The 20180-nt window shown below is 37.9% G+C and overlaps 1 protein-coding gene across 5 annotated transcripts in view; it reads left to right on the forward strand.

Annotated features, from left to right (window-relative positions):
• The first annotated feature begins 442 nt into the window (after nt 1-442).
• The window catches only part of NTNG1 (netrin G1), a 312855-nt gene continuing 293117 nt past the window's right edge, over nt 443-20180 (forward strand). For all 5 annotated transcript variants that reach the window (XM_077765548.1, XM_077765550.1, XM_077765551.1 and 2 more), the window contains exon 1: nt 443-1193. In XM_077765548.1, the coding sequence (XP_077621674.1) occupies nt 948-1193 (246 nt within the window). In that variant the 5' untranslated portion in view covers nt 443-947. The remainder of the gene's footprint in view (nt 1194-20180) is intronic.

The raw sequence follows: 20180 nt of genomic DNA on the forward strand, positions 1-20180 counted from the left end.
GTCTCTTTGCCAATAGACAAAAGGCATACAAGTAGTTGTCACTTCTTTGTCATTGTTATAAAAGCATTCATTTCCCCCCATTGTTCTCCTGGAAGATTTTCTAGCACTGCAATCCACGAGAAATGTTTAAATCTAGCTGCTTGCTCTCAGTTTTGTCAAGATGGAAATATAATTTTTGAAGCGACAACCTGTAACTCACCTGGAACATGCACATCTGTCTTTGTTATGGAAGAGTTAAATCCTTCATATCAAAATCCTCCCCAACATGAATGATTCCTGAGGTTTGCTCATTCTAGCAAAGCAGTGGAGGAAAGGTTATCCATATTACGCCAATTTGCTTTAGATTGCATCAACCCTCCCAAATGTCAACATATCAAACATTTTGTAATGCATCGATTCTGGGGCAATAACTTTTACTCTTATTGTTTCTTAAAGGGTGTTGGTGCCGGAAGGAAAGGATGATTGATGAGAAGCAGACACCGGGCTCTAGACTCTCATCCTTTTGCTTCAGATACTGATATCAGTGCACCTGAGCGTCCCTTGTGAGCCACGAGCACTGAGGACCACCCAGGGTTATTGGATGTACAACAGGAGAGCCATCGCATCGCTAGATCAGCCTCTGCTCCTGGACATCTTTTACAAAAACCAAACTAGACGCGAGTCTGATAGACATGTTCTAGGGCAACGAAAAAGCGGCACGTTGCTGGCGACGCCTAACGTACCAGTATGTTAGGCTGCCACCCGAGTCCTCGATATACCTGAACGCGCACAATATCAACCCTTCACTTTGAGATTTGGAATCTACACTGAGATTTCATCTTCTTCTTCTTCTTTTTTTAATATACAGACCTACCTACATATACACGTATATGTGTATGTGAAAGGGACATAGATCACAGATAAGCAAACCCTGCTTTGTTACCACAAAGATTGCCAAGAATTTAGAGATGTATTTGTCAAGATTCCTGTCAATTCATGCCCTTTGGGTTACCGTGTCCTCAGTGATGCAGCCCTACCCTTTGGTATGGGGACATTATGATGTGTGTAAGACTCAGATTTACACAGAAGAAGGGAAAGTTTGGGATTACATGGCCTGTCAGCCGGAATCCACGGACATGACCAAATACCTGAAAGTAAAACTGGATCCTCCGGACATTACCTGTGGAGACCCTCCGGAAACATTCTGTGCAATGGTGAGGCAACCCTTTTGAATAGAATGTTTCATATTAAGTGGAGGCATGTCATAGACGTGTGCAAATGTGGTGAGTGTGAAGACTCAACGCATGCAATGAGCTGAATCTGCGGGGGGCAGATTGGCGCTAACAGGCTAGCTTCCTTCTTGGTACAGGACCTGAATCACAATTCGCAGGGTGATTCAGGCACTGGAACGTGCCGTCTGCCTTCCCGCAAACCGAGGCTTCCATTGAGACAGGCGTACCGTATATAAACAATAAAAGAAAGAGTTCAGATTGGAGTCTGGGAATATGATTAGGCCACATGTATTCTAGTAAAGGGTAAAATCCATTGGTAAACCTACTTTACAGATGCAAAAGTCTCTTTGCATGCCTGTATAGGTCCACCCCTGAGGTTCATTGTTCAAGGCTAGATTCGAGTTCATGGTTTTCCCCATCAGGAAGCTGATGTGATGTGGAAGTCCGTGGTTGGGAGATCAGTGAGAAGAGAAGCAAAGGAGAGAGGAGCTCATGCCTCCAAAAAAGTCTTGTTTGTCAACTCATGCTGGCCCTTATTTTCAAGGGTCGTGGTTTTCTAGGCGTATTTTAAATCTGAGTGTTGGAATGTTGAAAACATATTTCCTGAAAAGTAGTGACCTCGGCATACAAATTCAGATACCATCCTTTTGAGAAGCAGAGTTAAAGAGTTCATTGTTTTTGTGGTGTACGTAAGTCTTTTCTGGGGTGAAAAGTTAAATGCTATGTGAAAGGATAACTTTGGAGGGGCACAGTGGGTTTTCACTAAGGACATGGTTGAAAGTCTTCCTAAAGGTATTAGTAAAGAGTTTGGTGATTAACATGATGTAAATCAAGGTGCTAAAGAGTCCAGATAGTGTGTTCCTTTGGTTTATGTCTTTTTTAAAAATTATTATTATAGGTGGTCTTTATTTAGTACAGGAACTGGGATCCCATTTTTCTCCACATAACAGATATAATCATATGGCAGATTTTAATAGTATTCTTATCTGACTTTATTATCTTGAACCTGGCCTGGCATTTTCAGGATAGTGAAACTATTAATCAAAGTAGCATCTGTTCACAGTCCCCAGTGAGTTAAATTAGCATAAGATCATCTTAGACCTAGCACGGTGCAAAGGGTTTTGTAACAGGAAACAATTTTGAGCAATAAAGAGTGTTTTTACCTAAAAGCTAACGGCGTGCCATTTTTCAGAAGTGCCTTTGGGGACTGGTTTGAATTATAGTCTAAACCTGATTTTGTGGAGAGTGAGAAAAAGAGCTTGGCTATTAGGTGTCACTATGACTAAAGTGCCCTGAAAGACTAAATATTTCAAAGAGAGACCCGTCTCTCTGGGAAACAGGTATGTGCTTTGCACAGGGGGGGAAAAAAAAGCTACATTTTAGAAATCAGGGACTTCCAGAAGAGCAGTTCATTCAAACACATTAGCAAAACTATAATAAATCTGTCAAAGAGCAGGGACATTTGTTGGCTTTATGTAAGGTCTTTGATAATCTCTCATAAAAGGTCAAATTTAAGATCTCATTGCAAATTTGGAGTGAAATTGCTGTGCAGGTGATAGGTTGTGCTCTCCTCACAGTGGAGAATGAGTTCTGGGCCAACCCTTCATATTATGAAGCACACTCTAGCTCTATATATTGGTTTGCATGACACTTGTAGCAATATGCCTCTTCTGGAATTGTTTAATAATTTACAGATTGAAGTAAAAGAGCAGACATCCTTCTTCAGAGTGCCGTTTCCACTTGCATAGGTCCTGTATAGTGTGTTCAACCTGCAATTTAAATGTGCAGCTTTGCTGATCTCAGCCCCCGGCAAGAGAAGGCTAGTCCAGCACTGTTCCTGTCCTTGTGGGGAAGGGTTTATTCACTCGGTGTCTTCAGTGTGCCTCTCTTTCTGATCACGAGTGGGAAAGGGCACATTACTGAACTTCTCATGCTTGCCTTTCATGCGGACGTGGTGTAAGGTCTTTAAACAAGTCCATTCCCTACCAGTTCCCTAGCTATGTGATGTTAGAGACCAAAAGAGAAAAAAGAATCAAAGTGGTATCCCTCACCTTTCTCAAGTGCAGTAATGTGTATACTTTGTATGTTTATCCCCAAATCCACAAGGCCGTCTTTTCAAAGGCTACATCTGAGTATGATGTGGATATTTGGAACCTTGGTACATTTAAGTTTGTCATGGGGCAGAAGTGTTTTCCAAGGGAGAGTGTAAGATTTGTGCGATGTTGCCTACCAGTGCCTAATTTTGACTCCTTAATATGCCTATGATTGGCATAACAGATTTAATAACCTATCCTTTAAGCACATACTTTGGGACCATTTGTATGCATATTATATGCCAAGTCAACGATAATGGTCTAATACAACAACACTTCCTCTCCATAGTTTTGGATTTTCCATAAAACTCTTCAGTGTAAGGGTTCCTGACACCAGGCTGTAAAGCTGTCTCAGGATGCTGTCATATCAGACCTGTTTAGGTGCACCCTAGCCCAAGGTCTGATGGGAATCCATAAAGTCATTTGTGTTATGCCTTTCACGTTCTTTCCTCCTTGACACACATCCTTTCCTGCTCCCTCAGAGTCGTTATGGCCCATTACATCAGGGCTGCTGCCACATATGCACAATCACTACTTAGCCCTTATATGTAAATGTTTGCTGCAAAATGGTTTCAGAAATCACCTGCTCAGTTAGTGACACCCTTATTAGCTGTGAGTATAACAATTCTGAGCACTAAGGGCACATTTGGTGAGCAATTCCCATAGCTGATTTGTATGAAGTTGAAGTTCATTGGCAATGCATTAAGAGTCACTCTTGCTGCTTTTTGCACTTGCTCCCTCGTTCTGTGGCAGTGACTATCCAGGAATGTAGCACACGGTTTATGGTGAAATTTTAGGAAAAAAGGGCCACGTGATTCTGTTTGACAATAGATCTCAGCTTACTAATCTGGATGACCTATTCAATAACTCTTTAATATACAGTGGTCTTAAATTGTTGCATATAAGTACTACCAGCATTTGTGAACATTGATTTTTATGGGAGAACCCTGCCATTTCTATTTATGAGAGTAAAATAGGGGAAACGTATACACGCATACACACATCTGTATGAATTGTGTATATTGAGACCAGTATCTGTGAACTGTGTATATTGAGACCATACATCTTCTTTTTAATTTAATGTATTATTTTTAAGTTGTTGGTGGCCCAAGAAACATCTCTGCTAAGGAGGAAGAATGAAGGGGAGAAGAGGATTAGGCTTTTTGTTTCTTCGGCTGGGATAATACATTAGTTTAGATCGTGTCCTTCTTCCAGCCACATAAAAGCTTCACGTAGCACAGCTTTGTCAGAAAACACAGATCATCCAGTGACGACAATTTGTTTCAATTTGCATAAAGAGCAAATAGGATGATCTGAACCCGTGTGTAGAGCTGAAGTGACAACACAAGGCTATGACTTGTTCTTTGTGTTTAGACAAACTTAGCTGTCATATCTGCGCGTAACACCCCAGTGGCTTAAAAATGGCAAAATTATCTGCAATTATCTCCAGCCTGCAGCTAATTTTCTGGATAAGTTAAACAGAAGCCTTGAAAGGAAGCCTACAGAAGGAAGAAATCATGTGCGTTTGTACAATTGACGGCGCAGCAGTGCTGATGACTGTGGAAATGGGAGCCCTCGAGAGCTGCTGTGGATTTCAGAGCCAATCAAAACTAAATTAGGAAACAAAGATTATTAAAAAGACTTCTGTGCATGTAATTGTGGCATAATATTATGAGGTGGACATTAAGTGTTTCCCTTGGAGACCCTCGGCATCATGAATGCAGTGTGCCTTTAATTACAAGTAGACTCATATTCCTTAAAAAAAATGAAGAAAATAAAGTACTCTGAGGTGTAGTTAGCAATACCCTCATCATGTTTACTGAAATAATTAAAAGAAAGGGTATAATTTTTCTAAATAAAATGTCAGAATTTGAAATGAAAATGGATTTTCTTTAGGAAACTTTCTAATGTGTGCCCGTGCCCTTGATAGGCGTTTATTCAAGTACCATAACAGGCCTATTAACGATCGTTCCATATTGTGCTATTTCCAGATAGACTCCTATTAAGAAAAAAAAAAAACAACTTTAATTATCGTAAGCATTGTGGATAGAACATATTTCATTTTGTTCAAATGGAATTTAGGAAAGTAGGGGAAAGCCTTCGGGTTTTCTGATTTTAAAGGAACCTGGCGGGTGAGTGAGGGGTAATGCATAGTTGCGGGGCGATTCATAACTTAAATTTCGAATTTGACATCAGCACAGGTTGCCATCTGGTGGCTATCAGGTGGCCTCTGAGAAATTAATTTGATAAACTGAGTTACATTTTCAGTGACAAGGCATTAATATCAATTTTCCAAAAACTGGAAATGACATTGACTTATATAATAATCAAATAATCTTAAAATAACTCTGTTCACATGAAACATAATTCAATAAATGAATGAAGTTTTAATAACAGTGACATCTTTCATTTGAACTGATTTATCCCTTAATTATCCCAGAATGGAATAAAAAAATCAGTTCCTTCATTATTAACACTTCATTGTTATTTAGTTCATTATTTAGACTCGTTTCGTAGAAAAGTTTAATTCACGTTTGCAATGAATTCAGTTTTATGGAGATCAGTCTTTTTGATCTATCACTGTATCAAGTATTTCCTTGTTGAGGAGCCTACGATAGCTCCTTATTATCTGCTGCATCAAGTCTAAGGTACTGTAGCTGGTTTTTAAATCTGGTTGTGTTCAACCTTATTTCCCATTCGCACTAGGACCTTGTGCATGGCACCTTCTGGGGACTTAGGGCTGGTGATCTGATTGGTGGAGGGCTACCGCATTTGGACTGAAGCTCAGTGGGGTGGCATGAACAGAATATTATGGGGAGGGGTCTTGGGAGGGAGCTGGTAAGGATTATAGTGGGGCTAACGAAACTTAAAGCATGTCGTGTCACTAAATGTTCTGATAGTGTTCTCTATGTGTGCAAGTGCCTCTGTCTGTTGGGCTGATGCCTCACAAGTAGTATTCCAGACTGCTGAATGTAGAGTGAAGTGAGCAGAGTCCTACAGCACGTGCAAAACTGAGAGGTGGTGGTGAGAATCAAAGTCACATAACATGTGTTCCCTGCCTCCAAAGGAAATCAAGAAGAGTTCTACGAAAACTGAATAAAAAAGTAGTGTGTACTCACAGACTGGAGGAGCTGAGAAGCAAAGCCAACATTCAGATTTAAAGGTGAAACGTTATTTTGCTGCATATCCAAGGGCCATGTGGAGAGTACTATCTGGTAGCCAAGTGCCTGATGCTAAATACTGTCTGAAAAAGATAGAAAAAGGCTGGGTGGGGCAGATGCAAGCACAATGTTTTACAGCCTTGTGGCCTGGTTAATGGTAGCTTGGCTCCTTATATCTGGCAGAATGGAAAAGGAGCAAAAAAATCACAAAACCTGATGAGTTAGACCTATAAATATATGTCATATATACATATTATATGCATACACATATGTGTATATATATGTGATATACATAATATTAAATGTAGGTATGTATTTTTCTGAACTTAGTTGATGCTGGAGTGTGCTAAGATAAGCCTGGCTCATCTACCTAGAGCTCCAATTTTACACAAAGATTAGGAGAAGCATTTAACTGAATGCACAAATGCAAGAGTTTTAAAGGTGAAACATGGGAAGATAATAACTGGCTTGTAGTGGATCACTCTGAAGTCCGTCCTCAGTCCTGCAAGGAGTAATCTTACCTGCTCTCTGTGGAGGGGAATATCACTTGAAAAGTGTGAGAAGCGATCTCCTAAAAATACCATAGCCCTTCCAGATTGTTTTAGGATGTCTCAGGCATGTTCTCCAGACTTTGGGGAGGTGGGCTTGCTCTCCGAGCTTTGGGACTGGACATGGGTCCGAGGCTGGCACCTTGATCCTCTGACTTTGAGGACTAGCATCATCATACAGGAAGTCCCTCATCTCCTGTGTTTTCTCTGCTAGGGTAAGCAGAGGGCATTCCTCTTGCTTGGAATGGTCTGTTCTCCTCACGTCTGTTGATTCCACCCATCCTTCGAGGTCTATGTGAAGTTTCTCTATATGTACTTGCCACTTTCAGCGCATATCATTTTCTTGACGGTGTATATGTTAGCCCTGCCTATATACTGCACTAGATGGTACCATTTAGCACTTATTACATCTTACTGATTAATACCCCCCCACACACATTTGTTTCATGTGTTTACTGTGTCCTGACTCTAACTGGATCACCACTCTTTAAATGAGGTGATATGAAGCCTACCGTACTTTCCGATGCCCCCTAGGGACTCAACAGAAACTGTACATTTTACTGCTTTTCTACTGCATAGCTTTCACCATATTCCTAGGGAACAAATAAATAATAACATGTTTTTAATTAATTAGTTGATCAGTTGATTGAATGTAGTATTTGATTTTCCAGAATGTTTTCTATTTCTTGGGAACTTTTATCATGAGTGTTTTCTTTCCTCTATAAATTAAGAAAACAACAGAAAGAATTTGGCTACTGCACTTGGGCAGCTTATGATGATGTTCTCAGGAGAGATGGGAGAGGCAAAATCTACTCAGAGTTCCAAGAATAAAAGTGTATATGAGGGATTTTTAAATCCCATTTATCATTGAATCTTTGAAATGTATTTTTCCAAATAGAAAATTTGGAAAAAAAATAGAAGAGCTTCACATGCAACACTGACGTCATTTTGTCATATTTCTTACAAGTCTCTCTCTCTTAAGTATAATATATATTTTGTTTTACAAAATGGGAATCATATCACACACATTTTTTTCCTCTTTTTTTTTCATTTACTGCTATACTAGCAGCATTTACTTGTATCATTATATGTTCTTAGGAAATATGATTTTGATGTCTATATCTATAAATATTCAATTATGTGGATATGCAATATTTTATTTAATTACCCTCTCACCTTGACAGCTTAATATTCTTTTTCTTTTTTTTTCCTATTGGTTATATGCAGTGATGAACATATATCTGTGTAGTCTTTTTCATTGAACATATCCTTCTTCTCCAGCGTTCAAAACCTCCCATGTTAAACGCACATGTTAAAAAAATTTTTTTAAATGTTTATTTATTTATTTATTTATTTTTTAAATATTTTTATTTATTTCTAAGAGAGAGAGAGAGAGAGAGAGACAGCGCGAGCANCAGAGAGAGACAGAGGAGGATCAGGGGAGGAGCAGAGAGAGCGGGAGACATGGAATCTGAAGCAGGCTCCAGGCTCCGAGCTGTCAGCACAGAGCCCGAAGTGGCATGAGCTGTGAGATCATGTCCTGAACAGAAATCAGACGCTTAGCCAACTGAGCCACCCAGGCATCCACACATGTTTTTAGATTGTTGAACTCCTTATATTGTATTTGGCTGAGGCTAAAGAAGAGGACTATGTTCTTGTGTTCTCAAGAGTAGAATCATCATTGAATGAAATAGACATTCTGTATGTCAGTCAGGGGGACTGAAATCAGCATGTGTGACTCAGGCAAGCCCCTTTCTGGTTCTTGCTTTCCTTTGTGTGGCCTTGAGAGAGCTTCTAGACACGGGAGAAAGACAGCTTCTGTCCACACAGTAGAAAGCAAAGTCAGGGGACCTCTTTGGGAGCAAGAAGCTAAAGATGAGCAAATTACACCTTATAAACGGTACTTGTGGCTTTAAAACTTGCTTTAAATGGATCCACAGTGAGAAATACATTTTATGTTACAACTCATTAAACATACGCGCTCCCATATACACCACCAAAACAAAAGCTTCACAAAAAAAGTGCTTACCCTTCCTAAGTGCTATGCCCTCTGATACTTTTCTCTTCCCTCCTAGTTTATTTTCATCTTTAACAAATAACGGGAAATTATATTTTGATTGCGATCCACAGATTATAGATAAGATTGTTCTTGAAACTTTGAATAAGTGGGAAAATTCTGTGCACATCATTGTACAGATGATTGTTTTAAATTCAACATTATGTGTTTGCGATATACTGCTATGTAGTATTCTACCATATGGATATTTCTTTCATCAGTCTTCTATTTCTAGACATTTAGTTTGCTTGGATTTTACACTTTAAGGCTCTTGACTGGAGTCAAATTGTCCTCCAGAAAGGTGATTACTTTACACTGTTTTAAAGCATTTTACAAAAATGTGGTAGGCGTGAGATTCTCAATACTAGAAATTCTTAAATATTCTTCTAACATGGGGCCTTAGCCCCATGAAGTGAAAGTGAAGTGAAAATAATGCACTTTACCAAAAATAATAATGATTAAATTATCCTTATTGCCACCATCTTTTCTGCTGAGATAACTTCTATGATTTTGCATTGATAAATGGAGATATTGGAAGGTGAAATTACATTTAATTTTGTAAAGATGTATTTTTTGCTTGTTGATTAGATTGATTTATTTTAATGTTTCTTGGCCAGAGGCGCCTGGGTAGATCAGTTGGTTGGGCATTTGACTTCGACTCAGGTCATGATCTTGCAGTTCGTGAGTTTGAGTCCCGTGTCGGGCTCTGTGCTGACAGCTCAGAGCCTGGGGCCTGCTTGGAATTCTGTGTCTTCCTCTCTCTCTGCCCCTCCCCCGTTCATGCTCTGTCTTCACTCCCTCTCTCAAAAATAAATAAAATTTTAAAAATCTTTTTAATGTTTCTTGCCCATTTAAATTTTCTTCTTCCTAATTCTAGTCGTTTTTGCACTGTTTGCCTTTTTCCCTCTATTTGTTGAAGCTCAGCAATTAAAAATATATACATTTGGGCCTTTTAAACAGACACCATTTTTTGTCAATTGATTAGGTTAAAATTGCGAGTGTCCTTTCTTCCAGAAGAACAGGTCTTGTTTCAGGGACTTTTGCACACCCTTCATTTTGTGCAAATTTTATGTATTTCTTGCAGGAGATTTGGTGGCATGGAGCCATCATCTCAAAGCTGAGAAAAATTCATTTGTGTGCCCCCTCATATCTTTTGTTCCTAATGTAAGAACTTGGAGAAGTTGTCATTTACCCTAAGCAAAGCACCCCTTTTCATTTTTCATCGGTCCTTCGGAAACAGTTGCATGCTGAAACATATTAATTGTATAAAGTGGCTGGTGTGAAAATCTGCTGTAGTTTTATTTCACCATACCAATGGGCAGACTAGTTTTTCATGTGCCATTTTTAGATTTCAGAATTTCTTTTCTTACAAAAAGGGGAAAGTGCTGAAAGTTGTTTCACACGCATAATATTGGAAAAGAACTTACTGAGATTGGCAAGTTGTAAGTTTCTTCTCATCTTTTTGGGAATAGATAGATTCACATAGTATCAGTTCCATGAAAATTAAAGATGCAAGCTAAGGAAAGAGCCAGAATTGGTTTTCATTCTTTGACCTACTTTGAAACTGACTTCTAAAATATTAAATGAAGAATTGAGCTGGCTATTACTTTGGTACAAAGAAATAGCTCTTTTTGTCCCAGAGGGTTGATGTCCATTGAGAGGTCTAGCAGCTTACATTATAATCAGATCTTGTCTGAACAAAAATTTTTCACCATACATTCCATGTATACTTTTTGTTTCTTTCCTGTTGCTCTCTTTCCTTCTTGGAAACGATAAAGCAAAGAAATCAAATACACTTCCAAGCAACTCTCTCACAAGGGAGGGGATAATTCAACATAAATGGTGAACCCAAGATGGAAGAAGAGGGTGTGTGTGTGATAAAGAAAGTGAGCTGGTAGGCGATCTGAGGTTGGCTGTGATGCCTGGAACACTCTGTAAGGATTTTGATTTCAAAGATTGGAAGACTAATCGTATATGTGGTGTTAGGGAGTGTTCTCATCAGTGTGTCTGCTGTCTGACTTAGAATAGTGTTCTATTTAGCCATCACTGGAGGCAGTGCTTTAAAAGTGCCTAGCACAGTGTAAAGCATGTAGTAGTACTTAATGCATGCTTGTTAAATGGAACTTGTGCTATATTTTTACAAATAATATTTGTAGTTGATATTTATCAAGAACTTCCATGGTGCCATGCACTGTACTAACTAAACATTAGCCTTTGTTGGTTCATGTAATCTTCAATCCCCTCATTATCCTTATTTAACAGGGGGAGTAATTGAGGCATGAGGTTAAATAACTTTTCCAACTAAGTAGTGGGAACAAGATATAAACCCAGACAGTATGACATGGATGCCCTACTCATAAACCATACTATAAACGCCTCCCTAATTTTATCTGTAGTATGTGGGATAAAACCATCACAAAAACCTTTTTAAAAATCACATTTATGATTTGGACTATGAGCACAATACTATGGTTTTGTTATTTAAAATGCCTTTTATCTGAAATAACCTCAGAAAATTGGATTCTGTAAACAGAGTGTGTGGAATGTTGGCAATACACATTATGTGATGAGTGTCTTCATTCAGGGATAAGAGAACTAATCAACAGTGTTTGTTTCCATTCCTGCTTTCTTTTCCATTAACGTGTTCATATAAATGGAAATAAGCTGTTAGAAATCATACAGAGCGGAGTACATTTGTGTTCACCATCTAAAACCAGAATAATAAGTCAGCAACTGTTGGCTAGTTAACAAAATCATATTCTTGTGGGGGAGGTGTTGAGAAAAGTAGTTAGCATGATGCTTTAGATTTTTTTTTAACAGTATCAATAACAACTGTTATATAGCCAACTGCCTCCATGCTGTCTTCTCTTGGATGTCTAGTAGGCATTTTAAACTTAACACATTTATTATAGAACTCTTGATTTCTTCTCCCCAAATGGATCTTGCCTGTAGTCTTTCCCATATCTATAAACAGCAGTTTATATTTATCTAGTTGCTCAAGACGAAAAATCTAGGAATCCTCCTTACCTCCTGTATGTCCCTCACAACACGTATCAACAAGTCCTGTTAGCTAATCTTCAAAATGTATCCCAAATCAGATTGCTTTTTGTCTTCTGTACTGCTAACAACCGGGTCCCAGACAGCTTTATACCTAGACTAGACTTCTGCAGGATTCCCGACCTGGTCTCCCTGATTCCCATTCTTGCCCTGTTACCAAATTCACACAGGTTTTATAATATTATAATATAGCACACAATATACGTATTATAATATATAAATATAATATACAATTATAAAATATATAGCATAGATATAGATAATGTAATTATATAATATACATAGATATACATAGTTTTAAGATACATAATATACATAGTCTTAAGAATCAGAATCAGTCAGGTCCTCTCTTTGTTCAAGTTCCTCCTCAATTATTTTGTCCCACTGAGGATTATATCTACACTCTTTTGTTTTTAATACATTTTTTTTAATGTTTATTTATTTTTGAGAGAGAGAGATAGAATGTGAGTGGGGGAGGGGCAGAGAGAGAGAGGGAGACATAGAATCCGAAGCAGGCTCCAGGCTCCAAGCTGTCAGCACAGAGGCCTGTGGGGGGTCAAACCCACGAACCATGAGATCATGACCTGAGCCAAAGACTGACTGAACCACCTAGGCGCCCCCTATATCTAGAGTCTTACTACTACTGAAAGGTACTATATCCTCTGGTCTTTGAACATCTCTCTAAAGTCCATTCTGATCACTCCCACCTTACTCACACCACTCTGCCTGAAACTTTTTGGTGTTCCACATAAAACTAAGTTTATTTTTTGCCTCGTTGTTTTGACCCACATTCTCAAAATCTTCCCATACCTCCCTCCCACCTTTNGGGGGAGGGGCAGAGAGAGAGAGGGAGACATAGAATCCGAAGCAGGCTCCAGGCTCCAAGCTGTCAGCACAGAGGCCTGTGGGGGGTCAAACCCACGAACCATGAGATCATGACCTGAGCCAAAGACTGACTGAACCACCTAGGCGCCCCCTATATCTAGAGTCTTACTACTACTGAAAGGTACTATATCCTCTGGTCTTTGAACATCTCTCTAAAGTCCATTCTGATCACTCCCACCTTACTCACACCACTCTGCCTGAAACTTCTGTTTATGTGTTCCACATAAAACTAAGTTTATTTTTCGCCTCGTTGTTTTGACCCACATTCTCAAAATCTTCCCATACCTCCCTCCCACCTTTTATTCAAGACTCTGCTTCTTGAATATCTTCTCAAAGAAGCTTATATGACCACCTTATTTAAATAGCATCTCTTGGGGCTCCTGGGTGGCTCCATTGGTTAAGTGTCAGACTCTTAACTTTAGCTCAGGTGATGACCTTGTGTTTTGTGAGTTCGAGCCCTCCCATCAATGTCTGCGCTGATAGTGTGGAGCCTGCTTGGGATTTTCTGTCTCCTCTCTGTCTCCCCCTCCCCTGCTTGTGCTCTCTCTCTCTCAAAAGTAAATAAAATTAAGAAAAAATAAATAGCATTTCTTTCACACCCTTTATCCATTCCTTGAGCCTGCTTATTTTTTCTTCATTGAATTTATTATAGGGAAGATATTCAAACTATTTAACAACTGGGACAGATCAACACAAACCAATCAGGAAAGATATCAGTGACTATACCTTACTGAGTACCGCCTGATTGAACATTAATTCTAATGACCGGACATTTATTATGTTACACACTGCTCATTTATTTCTGTCTCTTCTCCTCCACAGTATAAACTCCAGGGGGCAGAAACTTTGTCTTATGCCCGTAGGAGGGCTCAATAAATACTTGTTGAATGAATAGATGAGCTGCCAAAACAGAGATATGTTAATTTGATGATAGCATTCATATTAAAGACTATTGCCCTAATATATACATGGTCTTTAAAGTATTTAATGGCTATGTTGGATGTCTTTACTCTTGAAGGTATCATAATCATTTTCTTAGTTTTTTAAAATTAGAGTACATAAACAATATAGCATATATATGTACAACCACCACTTAAAATGAACAATGATGATGTTACATTGTTTTTGTTAGGATTTAAAAATATAAATATTACTGAATGAGTTGAAAGCATCTTCTCTCCATCCTCTGATCTGTTCCTTGCCTTACATTTCCAGAGGGAACCAGGATTATAAATTTGGTGTTATTTCCTTCTAGTTCATGTTTGTATATATATTTTTTTATATGAAGCTTATATGCTCATAAACAGCTTACAGTTTTGACTTTGGGCTTTTTAATGTTACCATCCTGAAAATACTATTCTGTAACTTGCTTTTTCATTCAGCGTTATTTTTGTAACCTACCTGTTTGATCTATATGATATAGTTCTGTCATATTAAAATGATATATATCCATATCCATATCTATCTATCTATCTATCTATCTATCTATCTATCTATCTATCTATCTATCTCACCAGATAAATATATTCTTCAGCTGTGGGAATTTAGCAAGTGTTTTTTTTAGTTTTAGCTTTAGTTTTTTGCAATTATAAGCCACTCTACAAGAACCGCTTTTGTACTTAGACCTTGGTGCATATGAGCAAGAGTTGTTTCATTTTGTTTTGTTTATCTCAAGGTCTGCATCCAGAAACCGATCTGAGGTCTGTAGAGGCTGGACATTTTCATCAAATATAGTTGCACCACTTTGCATTCCTACCAACAGATTATAAGGGTTCTTCTACATCTTGCTTTATGTTGTTTACTGATATGTTTCCTCTTGTTATATAATGAAAGATATTTAAGAAATCTTGTTTCTTTTATTGCTTTAGTTATCAGGGCACTCATACTTGGATTTTATGATGTATCTTAGCAATCATAATTAATAGGATTTTTGATAAAACTATATGTACCATGGCTTTTATTCTTTCATCTTTGTTTTAATTATTTAATAGTAAATCACTTGGAAGTTGTATGAACGTCGCTAATGAATATTCATAAGGTGAATCAACAGGAGGAAGCATGAAATTTGGAGAAATAAATATTGAGCTAAACTATAAAGAACCTTCTTTGACTAGATCTTTTTACAGAGAGCAATGAATATTAAGAGTAACACCTAGCATCTGGCCACCTGAATTGAAAGGTATACTCTGATCTGGACAACTAATACAAAATTCACAGCTTAAAAAATTATTTATATAAAGTAATCTTTTTTCCAAAATCATGGTTTTCATTATTAGAGTATAACAATAGCCGATAGTGCTTTTAAACTGGAAGTCTCCTTGCTTACTTTGCAAGATGATGTATAAATATTGCCTCATCCATCACCGGAATGACTCGTCTCCTAGATGAAAACCTGAAGGAGATGTGTAACTGTAATAAATTTAGGCGGCAAGGGAAGGGTTCCAGGTCCAATTAAAACCACAGCCAGGAAGTTTCCATTTAGACTGACAATACAGGTGCACTGTCGGTACATATTTTATACATTTGCTTGTTTGTTTGGGGCAAATTGGGATTGTTTTAGGAGTAGAAACAGTAAAGGAGTAGCTTTATACTCCTTTATGCCCTCCTCAGAAAGGGTGAGTTGCCCCTTCTAGACAGGAACTTCCTGAGATCCCTGGGTCTTGGGCATTTAGAATCAGCCGTTCAGAAGTGGAGTTGCCTAACTTGGGAAAGTGCATGCCTTTAAAGATATCTTACTGAATTCAAACAGTCTCCAGGTTCAAGTTGCAACTTAAGTTTTTTCGCTTGTTTGTTCTGAGGGACAGTAAGATAATTATGTGCTTAGCACAGTGCCTGGCACGTTAGAAGTGCCCAATAAATATTATTTTTATCATTGTGATTATCATTTCTGTTGATAAAAAGATAAAGGCATTCTGATTCTCATTTTCTGCTTTGAAGGGATCTTCTGAATGCTCCCTTTAGTTCCCCTTTCTATGAACTGTCTGGCCTTCCCTGACGTTACTAATGGCATCTATTAACTAACTGCTTGTTTAGTTAGCAGGTATTTAAAATAACACTTTCACAACTGTGGTTTTGAAATAAATGAAAGGTGTTGTAAATACCGCAGTATTAAAATAATCATTCATGGATGCCATGGCATTTGCACTGAGATTATAATAGATAGTGTTTTAACAAGCACACTAGACATGTCTGATGACAACATAACGACTCTGTCTAAAAACACAAAGAAAATGTTAACAAATAAATACCTATGTGAAGTGCATGGAACTGAGCTAGGGCTGTAAGGGTGAGCAAGACAGACACATTTCCCTGCCCTGTGGAGCTCGTGATCAAAGCAGGGAGAAACACATGAAACAAGTATACCAGTAATTGGTACTGTGATGAATGTTCCAAAGAAAAAATTAAAGTCCCTATGAAAGCATGTAATCATAATGCTGGTGGTGATAGGAAAGTAAAACTGATTCTTCTTGAAGAAAATCCAGATGTTGTCAAGTGCTAGATTTGCTCAATGATGTTATAAGTTTAGCGTGTATATTGAGTTAGGAAACATACAACTTTACCATTGAAACTCCTACAGTAAAATAACTTTGTCATCACAAGACTAGAAATCTAGCCCCAACTTTATTTCCAGGGGCAAAGAAAGAGAGAGAGGGAGAGAGAGAGGAGTGGGCTCGTCCAAAGTGGGGCTTGAGCTCACCTGATGCAGGACTCGAACTCATGAACCATGAGATCATGACCTGAGCCAAAGGCAGATGCTTAACCGAGTGAGCCACCCAGCTGGCCCATTTCCTCATATTTTAAAGGCAATTTAAAAACAAGAATTTTTAAGACTCGCAACTTCCACATTATAATAGGAGTTATCCTTAACAATACGTTTAGCACTTTGTTTTGTAATTATTGGTTACTTGACTGGCTTCCAATCCGGATTGTAAGCTCCTGGAAGAACAGAGGCAGAACCTTGTTCTCTTTTTTATCTCCAGAAGTTAGTTTAGTGCCAGAGATATAGTGGGCCCTTAATATATAACCATGGAATGAAGCATTCTTCTAACAGTCTGTTTTCCCAAATCTCTGTTCTGTGCACTTTAACTTTTAATTTTTTTTTTTTTTTGGTCTGTCAATAGTCATTTCTGCTTCTTCGATTCTTCTTTCCACTGTCCTTGCCATCATTTATGATATCAAAGTAACCTCATGCAGAATCTGGTATGAGATGACCTTTGGGGATATTTTGTGGGAGTATTTAGTATTTTAAATCGTGGGTTCCCTCCAGTTCACTCAATAATGCCAGAGCCCTGTGGTGTGAAAATGGGAGATAATGGGAGATTCTGCTCTTAAGCAGCTTTATAAAGTAAACAGTTATTTGCAAAGAAGAAGAAAATAAATGCTATGCAAGAACTACATTTAAAGAGCTGCAAGAATCCAGAGGGAAGTGATTCGTTGCAAACTCAGAGGGCTCAGTGGTAGCTTCATAGAGGAGATAGCCTTTAAGCTGAGCTTTGAAGGAAGAATGAACTGTTCTGAGATAGAGGAAGAAAGACAAGGGCATTTCAGCTTAAGGAGACAAGCAAAGCCTTGTCTTTAGCTTTCCTTTTAAATAATTTCCTTTTGTGGATCTATCTCAACAGTAACAAATGTTATGACTGTGCTATCCATGAATTAATCTAAATCCTGCTCAGCTGTCCTTATGTTTCCCACCACATAATACTGGAACGTCATTTCTTACACTTGGCATGTTCTCCCACTCTCTAAGATATCAATCATTAAACACAATTATGTGGGTGAAGGCACTTTATAAAATGCAAAGTACTATATAAAATAGCGGAAAGTGTCATACAAGGCACTATAACTTTTATTATGTATTTGCAAGCTCAGTGATCACAAATTTTAGTACTTAACAGATGATATGGAGATTCAGCTCAATAAATATTTATTGAAACCAAACCCAGTAATTTTGGACAATTTACCTGTTTAAACTTTCAGAGCTCTGGGTTCTTTTGCCTGTTTTTTTTTGTGAAGATTCACTGACATCATTAACTTTGAAACCTGTAAAATATGGTATAAGAAAAAGCCACCCAATACATACCAGACCCTCGGTTTGACTTAGGCCTTTGATACCAAAAGCTTTGCTGGAGAGGTGAGGCTTACATAATTGAGATATATAATAATTCATAACAATAGGTGATTACATATCAAAGTCACTAGTGTTGTCATTAAGTATCATGAGTTTGTGTTTTTGTTCAGATGTGGGAATAGTCAGAAAGATCACAATAATGAACATAGAATTCAAATACAAGCCACTTAACCTGCCTTATGTCCATAAGCTCTGATATTCAGAGGGTCTTCCATAATCCTAGCCCAAACCCCAGTGTTCTTCTTCTCTCCAAATACTCATTTAAGATGATATGACATTTTTATTGGCAAACTGGACTATAGGTTTTACCATTGTTTTCCAGTGAGAAGCATTTATAAGACTGCTTAAATGCCTTTTTAAAATTTGCTTCATGATGTTCCAGAACAAATCTTCATAACTCCATTAGTCTGCCTATAGCCATCCTTAAAGTGGCACGAATTTATGCATGATCACTGAGAAGAACTTCATTCTGAAGGAATCTAGCCATACATGGCAGAACATCAGTGTTACATTTTTCCCAGTTTATTAAATATCAGTGATATACAATGTTATTACATATAATCCATTATTATCTATGTTGAATTTCTAAAGTGTTTAAAGTTCAAATCCCAGGTTAATCATACCAAAAATTCATATTTCTGTTAAAAATAACCTAAAAATGGTCTCATGCATCTTGAAAAATGTTAATCTTAATATATAGGTGGCAAAGCCCCATTTTATAAATGAGAAAGCTGATATCTGAAAAGGTTAATGACTTGCTCTAAGTCACAATCACTAACAAATAATAGATGTTGGAGTATCACATATTTGTAAAGTTAATAGTAATGACTTTTATTGAGTGTACTTTACCAGGCACTGTATAAGTGTATAACATGCATAAATTTAATCTTTGAATGAAAGCTTGAGTAAATTTAAGAAGGATGTAAATATGTCGCCCTTGAGTTTTCAATTTTTTTTCAAAGCCATACTTTCTTTCTTTTAATGGAAATGTCTTTTGTTAGTTAAGTAAGCAGTTGGCAAAAGAACTTTGCAGTCATTATTGATGTTCCTTAGTTTGGTTGTCATAAAGCCTATGAAAGGCTTTCACAGAAATAATGCTAGAACAGATTCCTCTGGGCTCCATACGATCAGAGACTTTGGGCTATTGACAAATTGATACCGGAAAAGAACTTTGAGATCTCTGGAGAAAAAGTAGCCTGCAATTTCACAGTATAACTAATGGGAGCTTTCCTGTGAAGATAGAAGATTATTCACGCAGTCACAGTCTGAAATGAGGAAGATAGTTCTCAAATGTTGCTTCTCTTTCCTTCTTATCTTGATTGGAACTCCACAATTATCATAGGAATTCATGGGTAATGTTCTCACTTCCATTTTATTTTATTTTATTTATTTATTTTTAAAAGATTTTTATTTATTTCTAGGAGAGAGAGAGGGAGAGACAGCGTGAGCAGGGGAGGGTCAGAGAGAGAGGGAGTCACAGACTCTGAAACAGGCTCCAGGCTCTGAGCTGGCAGTCAGCACAGAGCTCGACGCGGGGCTCGAACCCACCAACCGCGAGATCATGACCTAAGCGAAAGTCAGACGCTTAACCGACTAAGCCATCCAGGCGCCCTTCTCACTTCCATTTTAGAAGAATGTCAAGGGAAAAAAGACTTCAGAACTAGATTCTACTATAAATAATTTCAGAAAGCTCTAAATTCATGTTTATAATGAAGTAGTCACTCATCTATAAACTAATACACTATGCTCAGAAGAGTACTTTTCTGATGCACAAATCCTATTCCTTGTTAATATTTTAGATAGCTGAAAATGTTTCTTCCTGTGTAGAAACTTAAAATATATTTACTTTAACTTGGCCATGTACTTCTGCCTTCACCTGCTCATGAGCAGCTCTGCTCCTTTGAGGAAAATAGAAGCGGAATGACCTGCAGGTGACATTTGCCAAGATCAACAAAATAAACCCAGTAGTAAATCTATTTTATAATCATTTTCTTTTGAATTGCATCCTGGATGCACATAAGCACAAGCACATAGTATATTT

The sequence above is a fragment of the Crocuta crocuta genome, unplaced genomic scaffold (genome assembly GCF_008692635.1).
Source record: "Crocuta crocuta isolate KB4526 unplaced genomic scaffold, BGI_CrCroc_1.0 scaffold274, whole genome shotgun sequence".
In the NCBI taxonomy this organism is placed as follows: Eukaryota; Metazoa; Chordata; class Mammalia; order Carnivora; family Hyaenidae; genus Crocuta; species Crocuta crocuta.